General features: G+C 43.6%; 1 protein-coding gene across 3 annotated transcripts in view; it reads right to left on the bottom strand.

The window, feature by feature from the left end:
• Window positions 1-16,168, bottom strand: part of LOC140458208 (wee1-like protein kinase 2-A) — a 59,702-nt gene that overhangs the window by 31,133 nt on the left and 12,401 nt on the right. For all 3 annotated transcript variants that reach the window (XM_072552461.1, XM_072552462.1, XM_072552463.1), the window contains 5 exons: window positions 14,586-14,758; window positions 13,615-13,736; window positions 9,735-9,881; window positions 3,546-3,656; window positions 3,153-3,238 (listed from right to left, as the gene is read on the bottom strand). In XM_072552461.1, coding sequence (XP_072408562.1) covers window positions 3,153-3,238; window positions 3,546-3,656; window positions 9,735-9,881; window positions 13,615-13,736; window positions 14,586-14,758 — 639 coding nt within the window. The remainder of the gene's footprint in view (window positions 1-3,152; window positions 3,239-3,545; window positions 3,657-9,734; window positions 9,882-13,614; window positions 13,737-14,585; window positions 14,759-16,168) is intronic.

Here is a 16,168-nt window from a genome sequence, read left to right as displayed (position 1 = left end):
TCTTTGAAGTCTATCCATTGCCTATTACATGACTGCCAACAATTTACATCCCTTAAAAAGGTGCAAGGACAAGGTCAGTCAAATGTGGCTAACAAAGGTTTGTACAGCAATAAAATGAAAGGCTAACATAAAATTGCAAGAGGGCTGTAAATCTGAGAATTGGAAAATTTAAGAACACAAAAAAAGGGACAAAAACAGATAAGAATATGCACAATCTAGCAAAAACAAAAACCAGATGGACTTACGTAAACATGAAGTGTTTGGCCGAAACAAATGTGGGTCTATTTAAATCAGGAGATTTTAAAATACAAACACAGAAGCTAGATTACTTTGTCTCTTCCTCAATGTAAAGAAGGTGGAAGAGCTGGCGTTGGACTCGTGGACAAAAAAGGTAAAAATCACAACATCAGGTTATAGTCCAACAGGTTTATTTGGAAGCACTAGCTTGGAGTGCTCCTCCATCAGGTAGCTGTGGAGCAGGATTTTCAGACAATTTCTGTCTTACATGATTCTGTTCCACAGCTACCTGCGGAAGGAAGAGTGCCCTGAAACCTCGTACTTCCAAAAAATATAAAATAAAATAAAATAAACCCGCTGGACTATAGCCTAGTGTTGTGATTATTACCTCCGTGTAAAAACAAAATCTCCCAGAACAAGAGGTCTACGTGACAAAGTGAATGAGTTGAAGGAAGTTAGCATTCTGAAAAAATTGGAGAAATGTATAGGGCTGAGTGTTGATAAATCCCCAGGACCTGATGGCCTACATCCCAAAGAGACGAAGGTGGTGATTATAGAGATAGTTAATATGTTGGCAATCTTCAAGTTTAGAAATTCTGGACTGATGCCTGCATATTGGAAAGTAGAAAACATGAGCCCACTGTGAGTTGTTGAGACAAGAACTACAGACCTGTTTACATCAATAGTGTGGATCCTAAAGGACATTATAATTAGATACTTAATCATGATCTGATTGGGAAAGTATACTATTACTGACAAAAATCAGTTGATGGATGTAATATATTTAGATTTTGTTATAGAAGACATTTGCTAAAATCTGGCCTCTCCAGGAGGTGGGTTAGCAGAATTAAAGCACTGGGAAGGGAGGTGAAGTACTGGCATTGGTTAAAGATACTAACAGTAAGAAGGGATCAGACATTAGCAGGCAGCACCCTACAGGGTATTACTGTTTACAATCTCAGTGATTGAGGGGTAGGGACCCAATGTAATATTTATTTCTACATTTAAATTAATATAAAGCAAAAGGAGGAATGTGTGTGGTGAGGAAAGATGCAAAGTGGTTGCAGAAGGGAGGCTTTGGACAATGTTAAGTGACTGGACAAGTAGATGGAAAATGGAGGTTAGCCACATTACACATCTAGTCTTCCTGTCAGATGGTGGTAGAGAGGATCAGCATACAAAGGGACTTCTTTAAAGCACTGGCAACTAATGTGAAGACCAATGGATTATTGCAAGAGGATTTCAGTACAAGAGCAGTGATGTCTTACTTCAATTGTATAGCAGCATGGTTAGATTACAGCTGGATTACTATGTGCAATTTCAGTCTTTACCCTCATGGCAGTAATTCTTAGGGATAAGTCACAATTTTACGAGTCCACATTGGGACAGCTTGCTCATGAGATACTGATGCGGTTTATCCATAGGGTCACCACACCTGCCCACCACACTAGGAACAGTCCTCCATAGTGACCTCAGCCAAGGCAGGAATTGACCCCACCATGCAGTTTAAGAAATGAGGAAAATCTGTTGAAACCTACAAAAAGGAGAGAGTGGGTAGATGTGGTTAAGACGACACTCCAAACCAGGGAAGAACAAGAGGCACAATTTACAGAGGCAAGGGTGATAGCTTTGAGACTGATGAGGATGTATACTTTTACTCAATAAACACCATCTTTGAAGTCCTCTACAAGAGGACTGGGGGAATGCACAGTATGAGTGTACATTTAATGAGATTGATAAATTTTTAAAATCAGTGTCAAATAATTATGGGGAGCACAGAATGTATAATTTGCCATCATTATGAAGCAACAGCTTCAGTTTGACAGGGAAAACAACCTATTCCTTGATCCCAAGACTCTCCCATGTAAAACAAGCTGACTTTCAAATATCAGATACTTTACTAATCAATTTTGAGATGCGCTCTCACCCCTGGAGCAGGTAGGACTCTAACCCAGGCCTCTTGGCTCAGCGGTGGAGACACTACCACAAAGGCCCTTTAATGTCTCAAAATTAACTGGATTTATTTGCCACACTTCTGGAGGGGTTGATCTGCGCGGTCATTGTTGCTTAATGACCAGTAGTTCTCCTATAATGTTGTAGTCGCATTCCAGTGAAGTCTCACTTAATGTAAATAGTAGGGCTTATGGAAAGAGTGGGGTTGGGGCAGACCAGCCAAACAAATATTTACAATCACTCAAAAATCACCCAAAGGAAAGTCTAACAAAGCATAGTACAGCCTGATTGAAGGTTGAGATCATTAACAAAACAAAGTATATTTAACAGAACATTTAAATGTTAGAAAACAGCTCTCTACTGTACTTCTCAAAGTTGCTCTGTCAGCAGCTGTCACTACACATGCATAAAACAGCACAAACTGACAGACAGCAATGCATGCCTGGAACAAAGCACACAAACAGATCCTGCTGGGAACTGCTTTGTGAACAGGTAAGTGTCCTCAAATATACAGTTCCCAACTTTTGACTGACTTATCGTCAAATCACACTGCCGGAATGCATGCCATCCAAGGACTACCTGGTGGCTGTCTGACAAGGACAAGGACATGCACTTCAATTGTTGGCTGAACCCATCAAACAGCTTTTGCAGCCAAGCACAGTGGATAAACCTAATTTAGCCCAGGTCTCAAGATACTCTGCAAAGAAGGGTCTACATTTGACCATGATGTAATGGGGATGTCATCAAGGCTGAAGTTACAGGGAATTCCATGGACTCCTTACAGCACTTTGATCAGGGAGCAAGAAACACTGGCTGAAATTCTACATTTTAAGCAGAATCTCTTTACATTGAAGTTAACATTCACTAAGAAAAATATACCTTTTCCAACAGCTGTACATCCAAATTGCTAGTTTGAGGGGGCGGGGGGGGGGGGGGAAGATAAGCAGCTTTCTGCCACTTACCTCTTGTAAAACCTCATTTGCCAGGAAGCGGCTGTCTCCCTCCTCTACCTGGGGATTGCTGATTGATGTCACATGGCCAAGGTCACCTGAAGGCAAAAGCATTTCAGTGAGCAGTCACTGGCTGGATCAAAACAAGGATAGAAAGCTAATGTCTGGACTGAAACCAAGAATCATAGACGATGGGTGTGCAATTAAAATTAAGATCTAGTGAAACAGTAATATTTCAACATGTCAGTCTTTTGTAAAATCAGATTCCAGCCTCAAAAACCTTTGCTTTTCCAGGAAGTGCTACTTGCTGGCACAATAACCACCACAGATTGCACCTACACTACAGTTCTGTACGCCCTAAAGCATAGCTCCAACTCTCCATTTGCAGTGTCAAGCAGCATTTACCAATTTTGTACAGTACATTGGTGACCAGGGCTCCTTCCTCATCAGCATCACTGTCATCTTCCATACATCCGGTCATGTCAGGGGTCACTCTCTGACAGATGAAGATGTTACCTAAAGATTGCAACAGAAAATTACTGTTAACCAATGACAGGAGACTATCCAGTACTGAGCATTGCACATTAGCTTGGGAAGAAACTTTGTTGTGTTGCTGACTAGCCCAAGTGTTTGTTGCACTTAACATTCCTCAATTCTCACCTTAATAACCCTCCAGTTCAAAGATCTGCAGCTGATTAGAGGAGAATCCTAAAACCTTCCCTATGGAGAGGCTGAAAGGGCTTTAGAGGAATAATGCTGATTAGGGACCAAGGGGGATTTGCATAGAGGCTGGGTCATTGTGGTGCCAAAGTTAGCGTGTGGTACTATGGCTTTAAGAGGTGTATTGTGTTTTATTTTGGAAAAGTTAAGGCAGATGCCAGGTTGTCTATTGAAAGCCTATAAAGTGAACAGCTTCTGGGGCCTTGGGGGTTGTTTTTGACAAGTTGGAATAGTAGAAACAGGCTGGATGGTCAGGCAAGCTCCCAGAGCCAGGATTTGTACTCTTAGTTTGTTGGTTGCAGTTAAGAGTTTGAAAACTGCAGAACATCTTTCCTTGCTTCTATTTTAATCGATGGTTTTTCCTCCAGGAGGAGAGAATTGCCTGCAAGAATTATTTACTGAACTTGCCTTTGGCAAAGGGGTGTTTATGGGATGTTGCTATATCAGAATTGTTACTGTTCAGTAACAAACTAGTTTATTATTCTGTCAATTTTTCCAATACAGTCAAGTTATTCCAGTTTCTCCTCTTTTGTTGTATTTTAAACTATGGTGTATGAATAAATGGCATTTTGCTTCAAATCAGAAATTGACTTATCAAATTGCATCTGGATCCCATTGCCTGGCACAGCCTTAACTTCCTTCTTAAAGGCCAGAGAGGGAGGCTGCTCTGGTCTATGAGCAATGGATCGGTTTGCTTGCACAAGCAGATGCTAGCACAGCTATGGTAGCAGAACAGGAGACTCACGCAAAGGGCTAAAAATTGAAAAGTAATATCAGATAGACGGTCTATGCTTTGGATTTTCAAAATGGAGATGCATCTGCAAATACTAAAGGTGATAAGTGGAACATAGAATATAGAACAATACAGCACAGAACAGGCCCTTCGGCCCACGATGTTGTACCGAACGTTTGTCCTAGCTTAAGCTACCTATCCAATTGCTGCTTAAAGGCCAATGATTCTGACTCTGCCACTCCCACAGGCAGCACATTCCATGCCCCCACCACTCTCTGGGTAAAGAACTACCCCTGACATCCCCCCCCATACCTTCCACCCTTCACCTTAAATTTATGTCCCCTTGTAACACTGTACCCGGGGAAAAAGTTTCTGACTGTCTACTCTATCTATTCCCCTGATCATCTTATAAACCTCTATCAAGTCACCCCTCATCCTTCGCCATTCCAATGAGAAAAGGCCTAGCACTCTCAACCTATCCTCGTACGACCTATTCTCCATTCCAGGCAACATCCTGGTAAATCTCCTCTGCACCCTCTCCAAAGCTTCCACATCTTTCCTAAAGTGAGGCGACCAGAACTGCACACAGGACTCCAAATGTGGCCTTGCCAAGGTCCTGTACAGCTGCAACATCACCTCAGGACTCTTGAATTCAATCCCTCTGCTAATGAACGCTAATACACCATAGGCCTTCTTACAAGCTCTATCCACCTGAGTGGCAACTTTCAAAGAGCTATGAACATAGACCCCAAGATCCCTCTGCTCCTCCACCTTACTAAGAACCCTACCATTAACCCTGTATTCTGCATTATGTCCTTCCAAAATGGACAACCTCACACTTGACAGGTTTGAGCTCCATCTGCCACTCCTCAGCCCAGCTCTGCATCATATCGAAGTCCTTTTGCAGCCGATATCAGCCCTCCTCACTATCCACAACTCCACCAATCTTCATATCATCTGCAAATTTACTGACCCACCCTTCAACTCCCTCTTCCAAGTCATTAATAAAAAATTACAAACAGCAGAGGACCCAGAACTGATCCCTGCAGAACTCCACTTGTGACTGGGCTCCAGGCTGAATATTTACCCTCTACCACCACTGACTTCGACCAGTTAGCCAGTTCTCTATCCAATTGGCCAAAATTTCCCACTATCCCATGCCTCCTGACTTTCCACATAAGCCTACATGGTGAACCTTATCAAATGCCTTACTAAAATCCATGTACACGACATCCACTGCTCTACCCTCATCCACATGCTTGGTCACCTCCTCAAAGAATTCAATAAGACTGGTAAGGCAAGACCTACCCCACACAAATCCGTGCTGGCTGTCCCTAATCAAGCAGTGTCTTTCCAGATACTCATAAATCCTATCCCTCAGTACCCTTCCCATTACTTTGCCTACCACCGAAGTAAGACTAACTGGCCTGTAATTCCCAGGGTTATCCCTATTCCTTTTTTGAATAGGGGCACAACATTCACCACTCTCCAGTCCCCTGGTGCCACCCAAAGGACAGTGAAGATGAAAAGACCATTGCCAGTGGTTCTGCAATTTCCTCTTTCTTCCCACATAATCCTAGGATATATCCCGTCATGCCTGGGGGACTTGTCTATCCTCACGTTTTTCAAAATGTCCAACACATCTTCCTTCCTAACAGGTATCTCCTCTAGCTTACCAGTCAGTTTCACACTCCTCTTCAACAATACAGTCCCTCATTTGTAAATACTGAAGAAAAGTACTCATTAAAGATCTCTCCTATCTCTTCCGACTCAATACACAGTCTCCCACTACTGTCCTTGATCAGACCTACCCTCATTCTCATTGTCATGTTTCTCACATGAACATAAGAGGCTGTGGGGCCATCCTTGATCCTACCTGGCAAAGATTTTTCATGCCCTCTTAGCTCTCCTAATTCCCTTCTTCAGCTCCCTCCTGGCTATCCTGTACCCCTCCAACACTGTCTGAATCTTGCTTCCTCAACCTTATGTAAGCCTCCTTCTTCCTCTTTACAAGACATTCAACCTCCCTCGTCAACCAAGGTTCCCTCACATGAACATCTCTTTCCTGCCTGACGGGTACATACATATCAAGGACCCATTGTATCTGTTCCTTGAAAAAGTTCAACATTTCAACGACATCCTTCCCTGACAGCCTATGCTCCCAATTGATGCTCCTCAGATCCTGTCTTGCAGCATCATATTTACCCTTTCTTCTCCTCCCCCCCCTCCCCCCCAATTGTAAAACCTACCCTGTTGCACACACCTATCTCTTTCCATAACCAAGGTGAAAGTCACAGAATTGTGGTCACCATCACCAAAATGTTCACCCACTAACAAGCCCATCACTTGTCCCAGTTCGTTACCGAGTACCAAATCCAATATGGCCTCCCCTCTGGTCGGACAATCTACATACTGAGTTAGAAAAGCTTCCTGGACACACTGCACAAACACCGCCCCATCCAATCTACTTGATCTAAAGAGCTTCCAATCAATATTTGGGAAGTCGAAATCGCCCATGACTACAACCCTGTGGCTTCTGCACCTTTCCAAAATCTGTTTCCCAGTCTATTTCTCCACATCTCTGCTGCTATTGGGGGGCCTATAGTAAACACCCAACAAGGTGACTGCTCCTTTCCTATTTCTGACTTCAGCCCATACTACCTCCAAAGGCAGATCCCCCTCGAACTGCCTTTCTGCAGCCATTATACCATTTCCAATTAGCAACGCCAACCCCCCCCTTCCTTTTTTACCATGCTCCCTAATCTTACTGAAGCATCTAACCAGGAACCTCCAACAACCATTCCTGTCCCTCTTCTATCCACGTTTCTGTGATGGCCACAACATCGTAGTCCGAAGTACCGATCCATGCCTCAAGTTCACCCACCTTATTTCTGATACTCCTTGCGTTGAAGTATACACACTTGAGCCCATCTGTGTCCAAGTATTCCCTGTCAGTTCTACCTTCTCCACAGCCTCCCTACAGTCTTGGGCAGCTAACCTACTTGCTGGACTACAAGTCTGGAACCCATCCCCCTGCCAAATTAGTTTAAACCACCACCCCCCAGGAAGAGTGCTAGCAAACCTACCTCCCAGGATATTGGTGCCCTTCTGGTTCAGGTGCAACCTGTCCTGCTTGTACAGGTCCCACCTTCCCCAGAATGCAGTCCAATTGTCCAAATACCTGAAGCCCTCCCTCCTACACCATCTTTACAGCCACGTGTTCAACTGCACTCTCCCCCTATTCCTTGCCTCACTGTCACATGGCACCGGCAACAACCCAGAGATGACAACTCTGTCTGTCCTAGCTTTTAGCTTCCAGTCTAACTCAGAGTTCCTGAATGACCTCCCCACCCCTCTTCCTACCACGACTTCTAGCTGCACACCCTCTCAAGGATTCTGAAGACATGGCCCGAGACATCTTGGACCCTGGCACCCAGGAGGCAACAAACCATAAGAGTCTTGCCCATGTCCACAGAACCACCTGTCTGTCCCTCTAACTATATATAGAGTCTCCTATAACTAGCGCTCTCCACCTCTCCCCCTTTCCCTTCTGGGCCTCAGAGCCAGACCTTGTGCCAGAGACCCAGTCACTGCAGCTTACCCTTGCGAGGCCATTCTCCCCCCCCCCCCCCCCAACAGTATCCAAAGTGGTATACTTATTGTTGAGGGCAACAACCACAGGGAATCCCTGCACTGCCTGCTTCCTCCCCTTCCCACCTCTAACCATCACTCAGCTACCTCTGTTCTTTGGCGTAACTACATCCCTGTAGCTTCTATCACCCTCTCGAATAATCCTCAGTTCATCCAACTCCAGCACTGGCCTTAAATGTTACTAATCTTCAAGATTTGAGAGTGTTAAATGACTACATTTGCAAATATTACATCCCTTTCTCAACTACGAGAGGTTTTGGGGTGGGAGCTTCCCCAAGTCTGAGCCAGAATATCCAGACTTAAGTCTCACCTGCTCCTGAGGTGCATTATCACGTCTGAACAAATTGATTAATGTTTCTCAACTGTATTTTCTAGAGTTCATGCAGAGGGACAGCAGCAACATGGATACAAAACTAGTCAGGCAGAAGCAATAGTTATGGATGTTTCAGGCTGCAAGGTGGTTTGTATGTTGTTGCTTTTCCTGAATATTTGTGATCCAAGACTGAAATTGGACCTTGTAAGTCAAAGTCTGTGGACAGTATAAAACTTGAATTGTTAACTGTCAGGAGGATGATGTAGAGCTGCAAAAGCACATTGACAGTTTGAGGTGTGGGCAAATAGGTGGCAGATGTACAGAAGTGGGAGGGGATAGACTTTAGTCCAAGGAACATTAGAGTGGTACCCTTATTTTTATACTCAAAGGATGTGCAGGAGCAGAGGGACCTGGTCTGATTTAGTTTTTAGAAAAAGGAGGAGGAGAGATATGCAGTTACAGCCTACAATATCCCAGGCTTTACTGCACACGAACAAGGTGATGCTGAAATTGTAGAGGTTGAACCACAGCTGGAGTGAGATGTTTGGGTGTTACAGTACAGGAGGAATGTGAACATATTGGAGAGATTGCAAAAGGTTAAGAATCAGGAGAGCTTCAGTTACAAGAGGAGAGAAATTGAGATTGTCCCTGGAGAGAGAAGGCAATGGAGTTTGAAATCACAAAGTTAGAGGGAAGGAGTTACTTTTCAGCCTGTTTTAAATGTGTCCTTTCACTTTAAAAAGTAAGTCACAAGGGAAGAAGTGAGAGGGGAGAATTGAAGTTTTCCACATCGTTAGTGTCTGGAATGCAAGACAGACTGGTTCAGAGGCATTAGATAATTTTAAAACAAACAACAGAATTACAGGGAAAGACTTGTTCAGGAGAGTCAGTGGACTGAATGGCTTCCTTCTACAAACCCTGAACAGAGAAATACCTCCTCAGACAAGGGTCAGAGATACACAATATATTGAGTGATTGATACAGAGTTAACACTTCTCAATGCACAGTAAGCCCAGTGGATGGAGATTCAAGGTAGTATCAGCAAGGAATCAACTGGAAGCATACACACACTGATCCTGCTACCTCAGCAACTAATTCAAAGTCAGTGACAAAGGAGCCTCAAGTACTCAATGGTTGAACATATTACTATCCAATGTGCACATTACTCCCCACTCACTTGGTTTGACATCCATATGAACCAAACTGGAGCTGTGAATGTACTTCAGTCCCATTGACACCTGCAGTAGAATCTCCTTCAGCTCCCCCTCAGCCAATAAGATTCCTTCTTGTAAGTTCTCAGTCAACACATCTGCCAGACTGCCACCTGAAAATCAGATCCATTCACAGAATTGCTTCAATCTGAGGTAGAGCAAATAGAACAAATTACATCCTGGAACTCTGCTTAGAGACAGTTTTTTAAAAAAAATCCCTTTTAAATGGGTTGGAACTACTGACTAAGGAATGAAATTGCCCAGCCACAATATTACATTTCACAAAAGGTTCAGAAAAAAAACAGCCACTGTTAAAAGGTATGGTGAAAAAAACCAACAAGTGGTAACAGATGGAGCCCTCCTTTTCACTTCCAACATGTGGAACTTCCCCTGACTCCCAGATAATAAACCAAGCCAGATGTCCTCCTGATAACAAAGGCAGCATTAACTCAAACATTGGATAATTGGTCATTTAGCTGGTCAAGTGAACTCTAATTTATTGCAAGTCAAATCTCACCAAACCCAAAATTAAACTAGATTCAAGGACAGGTATTCGGCTAAAATGGAGCAGCAGTCACAACTCAGTGCAATGAACCCAGGTTCGAATTCAGCCTCGGCAACTGTATGGAGTTTGCACATTCTTCCTGTCTGCGTGGGTTTCTTCCAGGTGCTCTGTTTTCCTCCCACAGTCCAAAAGTGTGTAGGCTAGATGGATTGGCCATGGGAAATGTAGGGTTACAGGGATAGGGTAGGGGAGGTGGGTCTGGGTGAGATGCTCTTCAGAGGGGCAGTAGACTCAATGGGCCAAATGGCCTGCTTCCACTGTAAGGATTTGATAAGAAATTGTCGTCTCAAATGATCAGAAAACAAAGTGACTCATCTATTAGGAATGCTTAACCAGGCAATAAGTTTCCCTTCAATTCAGCTTTAAAATCTTTCTCTGATGTTGAACTTGACACCACTACCTTTTGGAAATCCATATACAACCCCAGACTTTATGGACCCAAGTTAACTCCAAACCAGTTTCTATGTCTCCAACTGGAAACAGGCTGTCCTTAAACTTTGATTCCACAAGCGACCGCACAATAGACTGTACAAGTATAGCTCAGATTTTAAAAGTCAGTGTTTTGAAAGTTTGTGGCCAAACTTTCAAATTTCTTACCCACTTAGTTTCAACCCTTGGAGGAAACCTTCAGGCCTTCATGTAGACCTCGGAGCTCAAAAACTGTATGAATTAATGTAAAACTCCATTATCTCACTTTTTAAGATTAGAATCAAATCTAAAAATCATGGCATAGACAAAACACAGGGGTCCGAATTAGTGGTGCTGGAAGAGCACAGCAGTTCAGGCAGTGTCCGAGGAGCAGTAAAATCGATGTTATGGGCAAAAGCCCTTCATCAACATATTGTCTAGCTATCAACATATTGTCTAGCTATCACCATTGTTAACAGCTAACCCGAGAATGCAACTTTTTAAAAAAGGTTTTGTGATTTACACATGAAAGAAGTGAAACTATCACGGTATTCTAACAGATGAAAGGCTTACCAGACAATGTATAATTTCAGTTACATCACACTAAATTTTTGCTATAAATTCTGTGTTAGGATTGAGCCCTCCACTATCACATGGAGGAGTGTTACTCCGAAAGCTAGTGTGCTTCCAATTAAACCTGTTGGACTATAACCTGGTGTTGTGATTTTTAACTTTAGGCCACATATGCAATCTTTTACAAAAACATTATGTTGAGAGATTAGTCCTTAATTCACCAATATTGGTGGAATGCCCAATAGATTATAATAGTGAAGAGTGACATTATTCAACCAGTTTGTCATTTCCAGTATTATGCTTTAAAATGCTGACATTCCTGAAGTGAAGAATTAAGAGGGCTAAAAAAAGTGTCATAAAATATCTTTAACAAACAGGGTTAAGGAAAGTCCCAAAGCCTTTTGGCTCACACAAGGACAAAGGAGGAATGTTCTGCATAGAAACAGAAAGTGAGAGAGATTCTTAAAGTACTTTGCATCTGTATTCACCAAGGAGAGGCCCGTGGTGGATGCTGATGCTGGGATAGATGTTTGATCACGAAGTCAAGTCAGCATAAAGAGGGAGGAATTGTCGGGTATTCTAAAAGGCATTAAGGTGGGCACATCCCCAGGTCTGAATGGGATCTATCCCAGGTTACTGGAAGAGAGATAGGAAATAGCTGGGGTCTTAAATTTTTGCCACATCCTTAAACATGGGTGAGGTACCAGAGGACTGGAGAATTGCTAATGTTGTCTCCTTGTTTGAGGGTAGCAAGGATAATCCAGGTAATTATGGACCTGTAACCCTAACATCAGCAGTAGGGAAGCTGCTGAAGATACTGAGGGGGTAGGATCTATTCCCATTTGGAAGAAAATGGGAATATCAGTGATAGGCAACATGGTTTTATGCAGGGAAGGTCTGTCTTACCAACTTAGAAGAATTCTTTGAGGAAGTGACAAAGTTAACGGATGTCACTAGGGCCATAGATGTCACTATTTGGACTTCAGTAAGGTATTTGATAAGGTTCCCCATGGTAGTCTGATGGAGAAAATCAGATGGGGTCCAGGGTGTACTAGCTAGATCGAGAACAGTCTGGGTAGTAGTAGTATTGTGGAAGGGAGTTTCTCAAAATGGATCAGTGTTGGAACCATAAGACCATAAGACATAGGAGTGGAAGTAAGGCCATTCAGCCCATCAAGTCCACTCCGCCATTCAATCATGGCTGATGGGCATTTCAGCTCCACTTACCAGCGTTCTCCCCGTAGCCCTTAATTCCTCTAGACAACAAGAATCTATCAATCTCGGCCTTGAAGACATTTAGCGTCCCCTTTGTAATATGCCACTTTGTAATATACAATAATCTGGAGGAAGGTATAGGTGGTCTGATAAGCAACTTTGCAGATGATAGATTGATGGAGTAGCAGACAGTAAGGGACTGTCAGAATGAGGAGAATAGATAGATTGGAGAGTGGGGCAGAGAGATGGCAGACGGAGTTCAATGTGTCTGGGCAAATGCAAGGTGACACGTTTGGGAAGACCCAATTCTAGAGCAAACTATATAGCAAATGAAAAAAGTCCTGAGGAAAATTGATGTACAGAGAAAGGTAAGAGCCTTTTTCCCCTTGGATGGCGATGCTAGCACAAGGAGAAATAGCTTTAAATTGAGGGGTGATGGATATAGGACAGATGTCAGAGGTAGTTTCTTTACTCAGTAGTAGGGGGTGTGGAACACTGTCTGCAATAGTCGTCATCACTCCAACCTTAAAGGCATTTAAAAATGGTCATTGGATAAACACATGGATGAAAAATGGAAGAGTGTAAGATAGATGCTCTTCAGATTGGTTCCACACATCAGAACATTGATAGCCATAGATCCTGTAAAGTGCTGTAATGTTCCATGCCTGTGGTTTCCTCCCATGGTCTAAAGATGGGCAGGTTAGGTAGATCAGGACAATTTAGCATGGCTATGGTGTTCAGGATGTGCCGGCTCAGAGCATTAGCTATGGGAAATGCAGGGTTACAGGGATGGGGAGGGGAGTCACTGAGGACTCAATGAGCTGAATGGGTTTTTTGCTTCTTCAGGAGATTGGAGGATAAATTCCCTCAGAGCTAGGAAGGTAATCAAAAGACATCACCTGAAATAGACAAATTTCAATAAAAGGAGGAAGAGTTAAGGAATAAGTCAGATGGAGTAGAAAAGCCCAAGTAGTGAATTAAGGGTTTTGAGGGGCTGAATGACCTGTTGCCATTTCCTCAGAACTCTGAATGATTAGCTCGAGAGAAAAAGAGGAAGGTTTGTTGGAGGTGCAAGTGATCCTTACCATTACAGTATTCATTCTGTATCAGCATGTGATCATCCTCTGCCCAAGCTGAATAGTACCGCACCACATGAGGATGATGTCCCAACACTGCGTGAGCATACACCTCGCGGAGTGCAGTCTGCCTGTGGATTAAACACACCAGAGACTAGAACCAGCTGGTCTCCACTGAACAACCTGCATCAATAGGGAGCACACTGCCCCTGGCAATGGCTGCTTACTTTCATATAACTGGATCACTGCAAAATAGGGACAATGTTCACAGGAGAGCAAGCTAGGGATAGAACTTGCATCAGTGGTTCCCTTAACTATGTTCTATTCCAGTACTTTACATGGGCAGTTGTAACATAGGAACAGGGGGCTCTTAGTACCCAGACTGAAAACAAATACTGGAGATTTGATAGGTCATACAGCATCCATGGAGACCAAGCAGAACTCTATCAGCTTGCTTTCTCTATGCATGCTGCCTGACCCACTGATCTCCAGCATCTTTTGTTTTCAGTGCAGATTCCAGCATCTGCTGTAATATGCTAATCTGTGCTCAGTGTCCCACACAGATAAAAGGATAAGAAATTTTAATAGCAAATGCAAAAGGTCAAATACAAGGCAGAACTCCCCTATATTCTGGGTGCAGTCTTTTAGATGCACTAAGGGCATCAGTTTAACACCTTATACTGAAGCTAGTACCTCTGATAATCCAAACTCGCAGCCCTGGGCAGGGCAGTTCAACTCTACTGGAGATGAACATCCAATCTTTGGACTGGGAGGTGTAGCAACTGGATTCACTTAAGCAGAAGCACATTTAACCCAAATGCAGTGCTCAATGGATTTGCTGCATTTTCCCCCAACAGTGCTCCCTCCAGTGACATGGCCAGTGTTATCGGAGGGTCAACAAGCTAACTTCTAATTTAATCACTTCCAGGTCAGGAGTTCACCAACTGAGGAACGGAAATCCTGCAGCCATTGACACTCACTCATCAAGGGAGCCAGACAGGGGTCTCTTCAGCCGCTTGATAGCATAGAGACAGCCATCGAGTCTCTTCACACATTTGAACACCGCCCCAAACTCGCCACAGCCAATCTTCTCCAACTCGTAAAACTCCAGAGCGTAACGGGAGCCCATGTTGCTCTCACAGATGTTAAATCGCTGAAAGAGGGGAAAAAAGATAAAGACCAGTTACTGAGAAAAACAAAAACAAACAGCCGCTGGACACATGGAAAACAAAAGTCACTGAATCATCATAAATAGCTGGCCCCTAGCCATTCTCAGATGGTGTAAGAGTCATGTGTGGGTTACAGGGGATTGGAAGCTGTTAGGGTGTACACTACCATCTGACCAGGATAGTAATCGACAATCCAAAGCAGTTTAGTGCACAGCAATGTGTCAGAAACATCCACAGCAGTGAACTGACGTTAGAGTCAGTAGCTGACCTTCCTTAGCTTGGTCTAACTCCAGACCCACACAACTGCAGTTGACTGCCCTCTGGAAGATCCACTTGGTACACCAAATTAAAATCAGTAATGTTGCCTTGGGAAGGGGCAACCCCTGATCATGTCTATTTGAGCACAACAGATTGAACTGATTAACAGCATTGCATCTCAACTCAATAAATGCATGAATTTCACATTTCAATCAATTTATAGGAGAGAGAGAGTGTTGAGGTAATTCACCAGGATACTGCCATGGACGAGTTAGGCAACTGAAGACACTAACCTGACTAAGTCAGCCCCCATAAAATAGGGCCTATATAGAATCCCCAGTGTGGAAACAGGCCATTTGGCCCAACAAGACCACACTGACCCTCTGAAGAGTAACCCACCCAGACCCAAATCCCCTACCATATTACTCTACATTTACCCCTGCTTGCTGATTCACCTAAACTGCACATCTTTGGATTGTGGGAGGAAACAGAACACCCAGAAGAAACCCACACAGGCATGGGGAGAACATCAGTGTGGAATTTGCAGTTGCTGGAGACAGGTGTTGTGAGGCAGTGCTAACCACTGCAGCCACCATGTCACATTCCATTTTCAATTCTCCAATATATCAGAGGTCATACAGCAGTCAGCAATGGAACAGGAGCTAATGCTTTCATTTCAGGGATGTGAGTACCATATTCAGCCCCTCAAGACTGGTAATGGGGAGCTGTTCGCTTGAACCACTGCAGTCCACATTCTGTAGATAGACCCATAATACCCTTAGGGAAGGAATGCCAGGATTTTTGACCCAGTGACAGTGAAGGAACAGTGACCATTTCCAAGTTAGGATGGTGGGTGGTTTGGAGGAGAACTTGCAGGGGGTGGTGTTTCCATGTCTCTGCTGCCCTTGTCCTTCAAGGTGGACGTGGTTCTGGGTTTGGAAGGTGCTGCGTGAGCATCTTTGAATTTTACTAATGACTGCAGCCTTCAAACAAGTATTTCCCAGATGGATCCACCACAAACAGCCAGGAATTAACCTGCTGCCTCCAGCCTGTAAACAGAGGGTTAACCGAACACCTTAGGTACTGCTTAGAATGCAGATCAAAGATTGATTTCTTTTTTAAAAAATTGTACTATT

This window comes from Chiloscyllium punctatum, chromosome 32 (assembly GCF_047496795.1).
Source record: "Chiloscyllium punctatum isolate Juve2018m chromosome 32, sChiPun1.3, whole genome shotgun sequence".
Lineage (NCBI taxonomy): Eukaryota > Metazoa > Chordata > Chondrichthyes > Orectolobiformes > Hemiscylliidae > Chiloscyllium > Chiloscyllium punctatum.
Note: the sequence above shows the minus strand (reverse complement) of the source record. Positions and strands in the feature narration are given on the sequence as shown.